Below are 13,941 nucleotides of genomic sequence, written 5' to 3' on the forward strand. Positions count from 1 at the left end.
TTGAAGGCCTCATTGCGGTGTTCTAACTTACACATATCTCTTCATGAGATCTGTTTGTCAATAATGATTAAAAAAGGATCAGGCACGATATCTCAATGGGCTAATCCTTCAGCTCCAAGTGGTGGCATCCCAGATGGGTTCTGGTTATGTTGTGGCTGCTCCACTTCCTGTCCAGCTCTCTGCCTGGAAAGCAATAGAGGACGGCCCAATACCTTGGGATCCTGCACCTGCATGGGAGACCTGAAAAGGCTCCTGGCTCCTGGCTTCGGATTGGCTCAGGTTTGGCCATTGTAACCACCTGGGAGTGAACCAGTGGACGGAAGATCTTTCTATCCTTCACTCTGTAAAATCTGCCTTTCCAATAAAAATTAATGAACCTTAATTAAGTGTCCCCACCAGCTGTTTGGAAGCATACACAGTGTGTCCTGTGTGCTGGGCAGTTTTTGGTAAGTTGTGTCTTTAGAGTTTGCCTGCTCTTGATGGTGATGAGGGTTAACCCAAGTCTGAGCCTGGGCTCTTCACCTGTGGGAGGCAGGCAGTTAGGGTTCCATTTGGAAGAGGAGTTGTGCCATGGACAGAGGAGGTGTTTGACTTGGCCCGAATGGGGTAACAGGTTGGCTGATTGAGTAGGAGGGCATGAGAAAAGCAGCAGGCCCCTCGTGATCAACCTGCCATGTATCCTATTTGAAAGGGTAGAGAATACTGGTTAACTTCATGGCTTTGGTTAAGTGGAAATGCTCCTCGGTGATGATGTACAGCTTGAAGTATCATTTCCTGGGCAACTGAAGTCCACCTATTTCAGAGCCAGTCTCATGAAGATGGTTGGCATTTCTTAAAGAAATCTCTTCCCAGTGGGTGCAGACTTTCATGCCATCTTTAAGTTTCTGGAAGGCAGTGAAGCCTCTCCGTAATGTCTTGGGGTGACATCTCTCCTAGGTGGTCCTTAGACCTGGCTTTTAAATGTTCACCTCTGCCCTGCAGAGTTTTATGTATTTTCTCCATCCATTTTTAGTTCCTTTCTCTGGCCTTTGTGAAAGATGAAAGTCTTTTTCTCTTCCCCTAGGCAAAAATCATGCATTCTCCATATTTGAAAACTCACAACACACAGAAAAGTGAAGAGTTAGTTGTCATGTCTTGGTTCTTTCGGGAGGTTGTTGCTGGCAGCTTTCCAGTCCTGGTTTTCCGGCTTCCCCTGACTCTGATAGGAGTAGGCTTGTTAGGCTGGTGTGCGTGGTCAGCCGCAGGGTTGTGGTGCCTGCTTTCCGTCGCATCTCCCTGGATGGCTTTTCTGAGTGTTACTTACCTTCCCTGCCCAGTCTTCAGAGCTGAAAAGGGTCCCGAGTGTGGATTTGGTGAAATCTGTTTTTCCGTGTTGACAGATGAGCTAAAGAGGACCAAAGAGGACTGGGGCCAAAGAGGACTGCTCAGGGTCACCCAGCTAGTATGTGGCTGAACTAGGTTTCTTGACTCAAGATCAATTGCATTTCCTACCTTGCTCCCTCTTTCTTACCTGTGTTTGACATGGTAGATTAAGGGAGAAGTAGTTTTGGAATAAAGAAACTATTGTGTTTGCATAACTGAAACCAGGAGAAACATCGCTTTATGTCAGTTATCTTGGTTGATCAAGTGGCTGAGATTTCGGCTTCTTTTTGGAGGGAGTAAGGGGCAGATTTAGATCCTCTTTGAGCCTGCCAGACAGTCTCCACTGCAACATCAGGCTTCGATTAATACCAAGATGGACTCTGAGATGCACTTGAAAAGCCACTTGCATTATTATCTGTGCATTGCTCCCATTTTATGACCTGCTTAAAGATGCAGGGAGCATAAATCCCGACGAAGGGCTGTCTTATATACTTGTTTCGTCTCCTCTGCAGATGGGTTGCTTGCATTCGAGCCAATCTGCCTTCAGATGTCTGCTCCAGGATATTTGAGAAGAACTGTATGAGTCCATTAAACAAATAGAAGAGTTTTGGAGAGCGAGCGAAGGGGAACTGTGTCTCAAACCAAATGTTTGACATGCAGAACATCTGGGGAATATTGGTATTTGTGTGTACCGGACATCAGAAAGCAGCGTGGCAGGACTCCACGGGGATGCTTCTGGCTCAGCCTTGCTGGAGTTGACAGTTGTGTTGTCAGAGAACAGTTCTTGTGAAGTGTTGCCATGGAGCAAGCCGTGTTCGAGCCAGGAAGGAGTGTCCCAGTTCAGCCACACACTCAAGTTGTTCTGATTAGCTTCCTAACCAGATCGTCCACATTGGGACAATGTAGTATCCAAGCTTGTTTTCCCTGGGGTTTACCCTCGGGCTAGGGCTGGGGTGGTGAGGCGGGAGGTAATATCACCATGCTTGGACCACCACGAGTGTTTCCTTGTCTAGCACATCGGATCCATGGGTTAGACAGAACGCTTGCTGTTTCTGGATAGTGGCCATAGGTTACTGTCCCCATGGATGCACTAGGATTTAGGTGGCAGGCATGAATATTGGCAAATCCTCTGGGATGCCGACGTTATTTGGTGGAGAATACGGCCAGATGTCTTGTACTTTGGGGCCAAGCAGATCAAAAGGATCCATACCAAACATCTCCGCTCCCCTGCCCGCTTCAAAACCTGGGCAAAAATCTCACAGTAATTTTGCTTGGTGTTATTGAAGCGTGAGATAAAGTCACAGAAATGGCATCTGACCGGATCCTGAAGATGGCATCTCAGGATGTGTGGGTGCCTCTCAAGTGAAATGGTCATAGGCTCGCTGTGTTTAGAAGACCAAGTGCAAAACATGGAATGTGAGGAGGGGACCGTGGACACACTGTGTGCTCTATGGGGAAAAATGAGTCATTGAGCAACATGAGACCCAGTTCTGGGTTGAACTGGTTCTTGCTTAGCAATGTCTTTGAGATTCAGAGATGAAAATGGGAAAGTGAGGCATGGGTGGCTGTCTGGTGGACCCCACCTCTGCACATGTGCACAGAGGTGTGCAGGGTTCCAGGGCCTTGGGAAGGGTGCCTCCCCAGCCAGCTGCAGAGATATAGACCCGTCCATTGGCAAGGTAAGGGCAAAGCAATTGGACTCCTTGTCTCCTGGAACCTGTATCTGGTGGGGCAGGGCTGGAGCCCAGGATAGCATCAGGGTGTTGCTCTAGCTATATCCTTACTGCTGTCTTCAGTTGCCTGGGAATGGCAGGTCCAGGTTCAGTTCTACAGATCGGATCCATGCCTTATGCAGAGCAGGTTTTCCAAGATTGCTTGCTGGGAGTGGTGACTCATCACCACATTGTCTTAGGGTAAACCTCCCAGTGCTTTGCTGGTTCTGCCTTTACACCAAAGCGTTAGGGGTTTTCAAAGACAGAAGTGGTTGAAACTTCAGCTGAAGAGAAGACTGTAGCTTGGCCTGGGAGTGCTCTCCCTGCATAGAGTTGGATCTGTTCTTTTGCGTGCACCTGCCATGTGCTGGATGCTGGGCTCAGCTCTTTATCAGTAAAGGGCAGAGGTTTTGAGGAGCATCTCTGTGCTGAGTGAGACCCAGCTCTCTGGCTTGCTAGTGATGGACCCTCGCGTGTGGTGCCCTTGTCTCCCTCAGGCTTCGTTCATGTTCATGGAGAAAGCAGAAATCATAGTGTTTCTGCAAGAATTGAATGAGTGTGGGGGTTAAAAGGTTTTAGGAGTGGAACCCAGTGCCTGGCATGGAGTAAAATTTTGACAATTGGCATGTATGAGGGTTGCTGGGAACCAGGACTGTGAGTCACCCTTATCCTTTCCAGAAAAAGGAGTGATTTGGAGGCAAGTAGGGATTTAATACTTGAGACACCAGCAAGTCACAGAAGACTTGGGGCAGCAGGTGGCTGGGGCATAAATTGAAGGGAGTGAGATGTTCCATGATGGCATGAGTTCTAACAGTCCCTGTGTGACACCTAGGTCTGTTTCAGCAGCAGGTGGTTTTGTGTGTGTGTTTGTGCATATATCGCTTATGTCCAACAGTCACCTACATAGCACTGGAGGTATGTGCATTCTTTGAAAAGTTCATGGAAAATGGAACTCAAAGCTGTTTATTTTGATATAAAAAAACGTGGAAACCCATGCTGCGTTTTCTTGTAATATGTGTGTTTGTTGAACTTTTGGAAGACCCCTTGGATCATGGATTTGAGGCTTTTGTTTTAGTGACAAAATAAACTTGGCTCTGAATTCCATTTCCCATGAACTTTTGGAAGCCCCTTTGGACCACTGTGACCAAACCAGAAACGACCTTTGTGTGTGTGTGTGTGTGTGTGTGTGTGTGTGTGTGTGGGAGAGAGAGAGAGAGAGAGAGAGAGAGAGAGAGGAGGGGGGGGTGGATCATGGCAAGGATTGGGTCCTGATTGCAGAGCATGAGTTGTGAGCTGAAAAAGTTGCAGATGGGGTCAGGTGGGAGGGTTATGGAGGGCGCTTGGTAGAGAGGATGAGCACAGGTCCAGAGTTCCCGAAGCATGAGCAGCTGCACCCCCAGGCTGCTCCTGGGGCCCCATGATGACCTTGAAGACAGGAACTGAGTGTTGAGCACCGCCTTAAGCTCTCGCACCTAATGGGCAGCCGAAGATGTGTGTCTGGGCATGAGCTCACTGCTTGGGGGTTAGGCTTTCGTCTCTGGGGGCTGCTAAGCTTGTGTATTCAGAGATGCTGCCGTGATAAGCATCCCTGGCACAATTAACTATGGAGGGCTAATTAGGGAGCCGACAGGCTTCCAAATGGACTTGGCAATGGGGCTGAGGAGCAGGGGCCAGCCTCTTCACTTTCTGAAGAATGGGCCACGAGAATGCCTCTTGGAGGGAGGAAGATGTTGTAAGTAGATAGGACATGTGGCTGCCACGGTCCTCCACAGGTGCTCTCCAGGGACCGTGGGGGACCCCCTGGAGCTGCTCACCATTGTCTTTCATCCCAGGTAATAGTCTTTGCTCAAATTTCTGAATGAAAAGAACTGTATCATGGTGAAAAAATAACTTCTGACGTGACTTGCCTTTCAGTTTCCTATAAAATCACCCTTGGTGAAAATACAAAGTTGAAAGCCAGACTTCTTTTGTGCCCATGATACTTTACCGCCTTGGGAAATGAAAACGCGTCTGGTTCTGTTCCTGTTCACCTGCACTGCCTAAACTCAGCAGGCTGATTTGCTTCACCTTTGAAAACTTCATTTTGTTTTCTCTTGTTCTTTTGTGTAACCTTCATTCATCATTCCCGAGGCCTGTGATTTCAGTAGCAGGCTGAAGTTAATATTTAAAAACAAAACCTGCAGCCAATTAGGAAATAATGGGCTAAAACCCTCTTGAGCCTGTCTCTTTGTGTGTGATAGGAGACCAGGCAAGGAGCAAGCTGTGGACTGGACAGCGTCACCAGTGTGCCAAGAAAGGGGAAAAGGCGCTTTGACCCCCCCGGGCCCAGGCATTGAGGCAGAGTTTCTGAGCCACTTGCAGCTGGGATGCTGCTGGGGTTGCAGCATGAGCCATCAAGGCTGGACAGCCATGGGCTTCCCCAAGCTGTGATGCTAGCAGCCTCCCGAGTGATCCCATGCTCCCCCCATGGGGCTGTTGAGCTGCAGTCTCCCCCAAGTGACGGCAACAGTCGGAGCTGAACCGATCCGAAGCCAGGAGCCAGAGACCTAGGCTGGATCTCCCACACAGGTGCAGAGTCCCAAGGCTTTGGGCCGTCCTCTGCTGCTTTCCCAGGCCACAAGCAGGGAGCTGGATGGGAAGTGGGGCTGCTGGGATATGAACCAGCACCCATATGGGATCCCAGTGTGTGACACGAGGTTTTAGCCCCTGAGCCATTGCATTGGGCCCTTGATTCTGGTTTAATGTGGCCAACCTCAAGCCTCAGAGTGTCACATCACCTGCTGATGACAGGCCTCCCTCTACACCCCCCACTTCTTTAGGTGGAGAGTGGCCCTCGAAATCTGCATAACGGTCTTTCTCCTGACCTGGGGATCCGTGTAGGCCGTGTGCTGTACACTCCTCTCCCACCTCACAACTCAGAGCATCTAGTGGCTTGTGGTTTGTTTTGGGTATGGACACATGGCCTTCTCTTTTGCCGCTCCTTTGATTCCTGCCCGGCTCGCCAGGGTCACTATCTTGTGTTTACAAGCCTCAGTGCCGTACATGGTATAAATCTGTCCTGAGATTTCTTAGTCAAGAGCTCTCCTTCCATTGCTGCATTGCCACTGTGATCATGATGTTCTGAGCTTAGTTGTTGACAGGGGCTGGGCTGTAGCAGGAAATGACCATCCCTGTGCATCAGAATGGCACAGCCCTAACCCAGGGCTTCTTTGGGCAGGCCCCAGGATCCTCATCTTTCAGGGGGAGCTTTGGGAGGTACAGGACTGAACATCACCCTAGGATTTTTTATTTCCTGAACTTCTGGCCAGATTCAAGTGCTGTATTGGTGGCAAATGGCGGATTCCATTCTTGGCTGAAAAGCTTGTCCTCACACATGCCACGCTCCTTGGCACTGGGCACCTCTCAAAGCCTGTTGACACAACGCTTGGCTCTCAACGTGCTTCTGTCTGAAAAAACATCCATGGAACAACATGAATCGACAGGCCTGGGAGGAGGAAGGGAAGCAGAGCCCATGGGCCCTGGGGCGGAGCTGGCGTGGGTTCCTATGGGGCCTGTTGCGTCGTGCGGCTTGCTGCACGCTGTCCTGACTTGGCTAGGCTCCTGTACCAACAGCTGGGGGCCATTTCATTCATTAGGGGTTTTGCTTGTAAGATGGTTTTCTGGGTGGCCTCTCCGCTGTAGTCATTGTCGGGTAGGGCCTGGCCGATGTGAGCTGATCCGTGGTCTCAGAGATTCTGTGTCATTGTGGTCCACGTGGAGTCAAGGGCATACCCCAGACACTGTCGACCTCCCAGACCAGGGCAGTAAAACCCTCCTGTCTGTTGGCTCGCAGCTGGACACAGCTGCTGGTCTCCTCTGCAGCTGGCCTGACGGCTTCCTGGGTAGAAAGACCCTCCCCTTGTTCATTCCCACTTACCTCCAGCTCGGTGTTCCGTAGCTCCCGTGGAGCCTGGGCATGGCCCGGGGTGAGATCATACGTTGTGAGTGGCACGGAGGTTGCCAGCTCGTGCTGCTGGGATTAGGAGACAAACCTGTTCTCACTCAGGAATGCTCATGCTATGTTTATGAGCAGGTTTCTTCACTGCTGTTCCGTTCCCCAACCCTGCCTTCTGGCACTTCACATAGGAACCTGTAAGATTCCCTCTGCTTGGAGGTGGTCCATCTTCTCCAGTCTCCAGAGACCCTTGGGCATTTTTTCTGGAGATCCATCACTTGTTGTCCACCCCCGCTGTGTCCACAGCCTCGACAACATTAAGTCTCCTAGCTCAGCCCGCCAGGGCTCAAATTTTGGCACTCAGTTTTCTCCTCTGTAAGATGGGGTTGCAGTAAGGCCAAAGTAAGTCAGGTCTGTGGGTCCATGGTTAACATGAATAAATGTTAGTTACTTAGTGACTGTCAAGTGTACAGCTGCTGATTTAAAATATTGAGATATTGGGGCCCAAGATGAAGTGCCAGACCTGGCCTCTTGAAGTCTGGTCCTAGCCCAGCATTAGTGGCATTGCTTAGGAGCTTGCTAGCAATGCAAGATCCCAGGCCCCACCCTGGGCCTATGAAATTGCATTGTTACAAGATGCCAGATGACTTCTGTTGGCCAGGGACTTATCTGGAATCCAGCCTACAGCTGGCACATGTCAACATGTCAGTACCGAGGGGAGGTGGCTGGAGAGGGAACAGGGCAGAGGCTGTCTTGATTAGAGCATGAGGTAGACCTAGCCTACCTCTTGTGTCTTCCACTCCGCAGAGCAGGAGCCAAGAAGTAGGACTGGCTAAGTCTGTTGTAAAGATGGGGATACAATGATCTGTGAGGTTGGGGTTTGCCTGAGTCACCACCCAGCTGGAGAACCTGCGAGTGTCCCCTAGCCTGGCCTGATCACCAACCCTCAGCATTCACCATGGGTTCTTAAGGAAGGGGGTACCTAGGAGGCTGCCGAGCAGGTGGTATTTGGTGAATATGCACAAAAACCCAAACCTTGCTAAAATTGGGAACCCTAAGGAGGAGGCTGAACTGTTAGATTGAGCAAGGGGTGGGAATTGGCTGGGCTGAATGTGCCCCTAAAACAGGCAGGCACCACGGGGCAGGATTCGTAGGTCCATGGCCAAACCTGCCACTGGGTAAGGTTTAAACATTAGACTCTAGGGTGGCTTGATTTAAAAGCAGACTGATTTATAGGGCATGGGGTGCCGTCTAGACTTGGGAGCATTTATGTATGTGGCTGAATGCCAGGCCAGGCTCAAGCACCTGAGTCCTTCTTGTGACGTGTGCTCTGATGTACACAGCAATGATGTGGTTTGGGGAGGGGGCTGGTGTGTGATTCAGACATGTGTTCATCTCCTCCTGCTGGGCCCTTTTCTTTCATCTGTTTTTCCTGCTCCTGGTGGGGATTGAGGGAATCTGGGCATGTCTGTGCTTTCTTGGGTAGCCTTTGGCCATGAGGGCAATTATGTGATAATTGGATTAATTTGGGTTTATTGCTCAAGTTCTACCTCTCTATTCCCTCCTTGCTCCCTTTCAAGGCTGGGTTAGAGTCTGTCCTATGTGGCCTCGTTGAGCGGGCCTGGGATGTGGTAGATTGTCAAAATTCAGAAAGGCTGAAGTAGGTACCCTTAGGGAGACTTCGGGATCTAAATGGAATGGCCATGATAAGGAGATAGGAGGAATGGTATGTCAGGTGTTTGCCCTTGGATGCAGGTGGCATGGTCACCATGGTAAGCCCAGCTGTTTAAGGCTTGCTGATATTTGAGATGAATTTGTAACTTGCAGACCAAGGATGGGCATCCCAGTCATCCTTGTGTTCTTTGAGAAGAAAACTGATTGCCCTGCTTGGGACTGCCACACTCTGATGCTATGCCTGGAGGAACCAGGGGTAGCTCAGCTTTGCTCTGAGGCAGAAAAGCAGGGTTCTCCCTGTGGCACTTTTTGGGTTAGAAATGGCTGATACTTCACAGAGCAGTTTTCCAGCCCCCACTAGAATCTTCACAGATTCACCCATGAGGTAGCCACTGTGATTTCTCTACTTGCAACGTTTGGAAACTGAGGCAGAGAGGTTATGTAACCTACCCACGTTCACACAGCTGGAGAACAGTTGTAACCTGTACTCAAAGCCAGCCCCCCAGCTGCAGTGCCTCCCTGTGCACTGGCCTCAGTGTGTGATGCCCAGCCTTGGGAAGCACATGGTCCTACAAGGAGCTACTTTGGCAAAGCCCCTTTATGTCTTAGCAGCCTTGCAACAGAAGACCACCATCCCTAACCTCCCTGTGGCCTACACATGCCGGCTGCAAATGCAGTAAATGCGCAAAGAAAGATCATTTCTGTTGCTGTGAGATGTCTTAAAAAGATGACATGGGAAGGATGCCGAGGAAGGGGAGTGGCTGGATCAGCTACAGGGGGTTGGCAAGCGAGGATCCTCCTAAAGGGGTGGGAGGCAACTGAGGTGTTGAAGAAGAAAGATGCAAATACTCAGGGTGTGCAACACACTTAGCATGGGACCACACACAAAGTGCTCCAATGACTGGCAGTTATTGTCATTACCATGGCTGTTATTTTCTTGGTTTCCATTACCTGCTCTGCCTTCCCTCTGGTCTTGACATTGGTGGTTTGGTTCTAAGTGATGTCGACTTCCTTCGGACTTCCTGTCACCCCCTTTGATGTGGGGGTTCCCTGTGAGCTGTCTCTGGGTGCTTTTGGCAACAGATTCGATGTAGGTGGAGGACAGCCTTTGTGGAGGGCTGGCCACTGTGGCTGTCCTCATCGAGGGAGCCCTGGAGGGGTTTTAGCGCAATATGGGCACTTTGTCTTTCCAGATCCAGCTGGCAGCATACCCTGGCAATGGTCCACGGGACCCTTGACCTCTTGCTGACAGGAGGGCTTATTTCTTCCCCCTCCACAGAATGTCACTACCCTGACTGGTGAAAGATTTTATTCTTATTGTAATTTGACAGCGAGGCCTTCCTGAGGCCAAGTTCAGCTTGCTGCATAATCGGAGGGGAGGGTTCTACCCTTGGCCTGACTTGAGTTTATGGAGGAATGTAGGAGCGAGTCCAACAGCCACCCACATCCTCCTTGGCCTGTGTGTGTGTTCACTGTCTGCTTCCGCCAAGAACAAGTTCCCAGGATGGCAGGCTATCCTCAGACGACAGGCAGAGCATTGCCGTGTGACGTCAGCAGGGTGGCTCTTCTTGAATGCACTGAGTGGCGCTGCATGGGGCCTGGCAGCCTGCCTGATCCGTGTGTCTGTCCTTGGTCTAAGGAAGAAGGGTGGGACCTGCCCTGGGTTGGCAGGCAGACCTTCTGTGATCGTTACCCACTGTGTCTATTCCTGGATGGTACATGGTGCTAGGACACCACCACCACCACCACTAACAACAACAAAAAACCAAAACCAAATCCTCTTAATCATGCTATTTATTAACTCAGGTGGTCTCTCCCTTTTCAACACAATTCTCTGCAAAGTGCTTTTCAAAGTTTGTAGAAAAATGGGATTAGAAGGTTAAATCGATATGGATGCAACATTTTTGAAGTTCCTGCCTATGTGGGATCTTCAGAAATGGTCAAAAAAGGTTCGTGATAGAAACCATGAGTGAATGGCTTCCCAATTTTTTCTGTATGCACATAAACTTATTAGTCAATTCCATTTTGCATGGATTTTTTACAGTCTTGTACTTTAGAGAGATTTGTGTTTTCAGTGGTCAGTGGGGAGAACTAGCAAGGGTCAAGAACTGTGCATGCACTGGCTGAGGTTGACCGGTTGACCTTGACCAGATGGTTAAGGTGTGATAATGGGCTGCTGCTGCTGCTGCTGCTAAGATGTTTCTGTCCAGAGAATTCAGTGTTTTTTTTTTTTTCACTTAGGTGAGAGTTGAGGTCACAAGAGGACCAGTTGGGGAGGGGCCCTTGCAGGTTTCCTGAGTAGGAGGCATGGTGGTTGGTGAACTCCTTGCTATCCATGATAGATTAAATTAGCAACCAGCTTGTTCTGAGCAAAGATGCCTCCATTGGCCAATATACTTTTCCTTATTAGATTTCTGTTGCTGCTTGATGCCTGGGTTTATGTTTTTCCTTGGAGTAGTGGCTCTGTGTGTTGGCCCTGGCAGTTCTGGACAGTTTGGATTCATTGACAATGTTGGCATGGAGTTTTGTATTCCACGGGGGTTGGGCAGGGAGCTGGACTGTCAGTCACTGCCTTCGTTTTACTCCACTTGTCTCTAGAGGAGTCTTTCTGTCATGTCGTGTGCCATTGGAGATGGATGGGCCTGTAGAGGAACACAGGAAGGATTTGGCATGAGTGGGGGCATCTTCAAACACGAGGCCTGAAGCTGTGCTGGTGTTGGGGTTGGCCACACAGACTGCTCTGTTCTGGGTCACTGCTGCAGTGGCTGCACGTGGAGTGGAGTGGTACAGATGTCACCTGACTACATTGAATGAACATGCTGAAAGTCAAGCTTGCCTTTTTGCTTTGTTCAAAGGATCAAGATTCCTAGAGTAAATGAATCTGACCATGTCAAGCAGCCTCTTTCCTACTGAAAAAAAAAAAGAGCAGAAACCTTAGGTTGTTAAAAACCTGATGTTTTGTGTTGCTGGAAGAAGGGTGTTATTGCTAGAAATGAAAGACAGGGGGTATTTTGAAGCTTTGTTTTGGTTTTTGTGGGTCTTGCCAACAAGTAACATCTGTATTTATTTTCCAAACTCCTCCGATGGCTGATTTGCATCTGTTTAGTTCTCTGAGTAACATTTCATTTCCTGACTTTACAGGTTGCTATAAAATCCATTCGTAAGGACAAAATTAAGGATGACCAAGACATGGTTCACATCAGACGAGAGATTGAGATCATGTCATCCCTCAGCCATCCTCATATCATCAGTATTTATGAAGGTCAGTGATTATTTTATTTTATGTTTTTTCACCTCCCTATCAGTTCCCATTTCTCATACCATGGAGACTGCCAAGACTTTTAGGTAATTGCCCTTTTGAGTGGGAGCCAAGTATTTTCCCTCATTATGCAAAAAATAGCTGGGTGTTATCTCTGATTTGGTTACCTTGAATGCAGCCAGACACATGTAGTGTGGCTCATTTGGGTCATAAAACATCACTGGCGGGTGCCACGTTCCGGCTTCTCAGTTTCTCAGTGGTTGCTAAGCAACCTGCCTGCTTGATAGCTAGTCTGTGAGATAGACAGTCCATGGTTTCTGGAAAATGGACATTTTCATGGAATGACCAAGGCACAGTGGATCTGTGGTAAAAGCCATCCTCCAGGGCTGATCATGTGATGGTAAAGTGAAGAATTGTTCAAAATCAGGCGCTTGGGCTTTGCTTGGAGCAGGTGCGCTAAGCACCAGGACGGGAGGTTGGTGCAGCTGATAGTTTGCAAGTAGATTCCAAACTAGAGTCGTTGATGAGATGGCCGGGTGGGAAAACACCCAAATCACTGGGCTGCCTTTCAGCTCTTCAGTCCTTGCTAGGAAGAAATGGAAAATAGGGCCATTCCCTCCAGCCTCCATCCTGAAGTTTTTTTTTTTTAGTATCTTGTAAAGAAATTATACAAGCAGTATGTGTTTATTACAGAAATGACTTAAATACAAAAGTTAAAATTAAGAAAATAATTCTGTTTGTCCCAGTTTGATAAATAGCTCCATCATATCTGGTCTTCTTCTATTTCTTTTTATCTATGTGTGGTTTTTATACAGAGCTGAATGATACTACTGACACGGTTTTAGTTATTTTGGCTGGCTTTTTTTTTCATTTGTTGTATCATGCATCTCTTCCTATGTCCATAAATATTCCTTGTAAAGACCTTTTAAAAGATTATAGTATTTAATTTGTGAACATACCATAGTTTGTTGAATCTTAGTCTTTTTGCCCAACACTTAGGTTGTTCCAAATTTCTTGCTGTAATAAACAGAGCTTCAGGGACCTTCCTTGGGCATCATTTTGGTATTCATTTTGATTACTTCCTTATGAAAAATTCCTAATCTTGGACTTGCTGACTCTAAGCATTTTCCCTGAATACACACACACACACACACACACACACACGCACACACACACACACACGATGGAGTGAGAAAAATAAATCTGTCTTTAATTTCTGTTCTGATCATAACAAGTTATCAGACAGGATTAAAAGGACGTCAGATGGTGACACTAAAACATTTCTGACATTTTTAGTTTTGTTTCGTTTGGTTCTCTAGTCTATTTTTCCATTCTTTTTCCCTCCTTCTATTTTTGCTTCTTATCTAGAAGTAAATATTGATCATCTCTTTTCTCCTGATCTTTTGAAAGCTCGTGTTGGGAGACCTTGGGGGATTTTTAAGGGAAATTTTTAACTCATCCTATCATTCCACACACAGTTTTATTTTGCACTGATTTGTCTCTCTGCCAAAAACAGCAACATCCCTTGAGAGTATGAGAAATGCAAGAAATGTGAACTCTGAGGCCTCCCTCAGGACCTGCAGAACCAGCAGCCTGGGGAGAGCAGTGGAGGCTCCAAAAACTTATGTTTTAGAAACTTTGAGGACCATGGCCTCCTGAGCACCCACTTCCTGCTAAGCACTCTCTTCACGGAGGCTAGGGGTTTCAAGATGAGTATGACGCTGATCCCAAACGCCAGGCCTTGTGGAAAAGCAGTGAGGAGTCATGTAGGCAGCATGTTCAGGCATCGTGGGGGCCTGAGGGCAGAGGCGGCCGCCTTGGAGATTTATGGCTACCAGCCTGGACCCTGAAGGAGACATTTTAGGGAAGAATTGGCCAGAGTAGAGTTCCAGGCTGATCAAGCAAATCTGAATATGCCTGGCAACCTGAGGGAATTTCTAGATGCTAGAAATAAGTCATAATAGAAATTCAGGAGGAAATTGCATTTTGCAAGAAATCCC

The 13,941-nt window shown here is 48.3% G+C and overlaps 1 protein-coding gene across 1 annotated transcript in view; it reads left to right on the forward strand.

Annotated features, from left to right (window-relative positions):
- Positions 1-13,941, forward strand: part of NUAK1 (NUAK family kinase 1) — a 60,420-nt gene that overhangs the window by 14,131 nt on the left and 32,348 nt on the right. Inside the window, exon 2 of the mRNA XM_004589582.2 lies at positions 11,824-11,944. Coding sequence (XP_004589639.2) covers positions 11,824-11,944 — 121 coding nt within the window. The remainder of the gene's footprint in view (positions 1-11,823; positions 11,945-13,941) is intronic.

The sequence above is a fragment of the Ochotona princeps genome, chromosome 15 (genome assembly GCF_030435755.1).
Source record: "Ochotona princeps isolate mOchPri1 chromosome 15, mOchPri1.hap1, whole genome shotgun sequence".
NCBI classification, from domain to species: Eukaryota; Metazoa; Chordata; class Mammalia; order Lagomorpha; family Ochotonidae; genus Ochotona; species Ochotona princeps.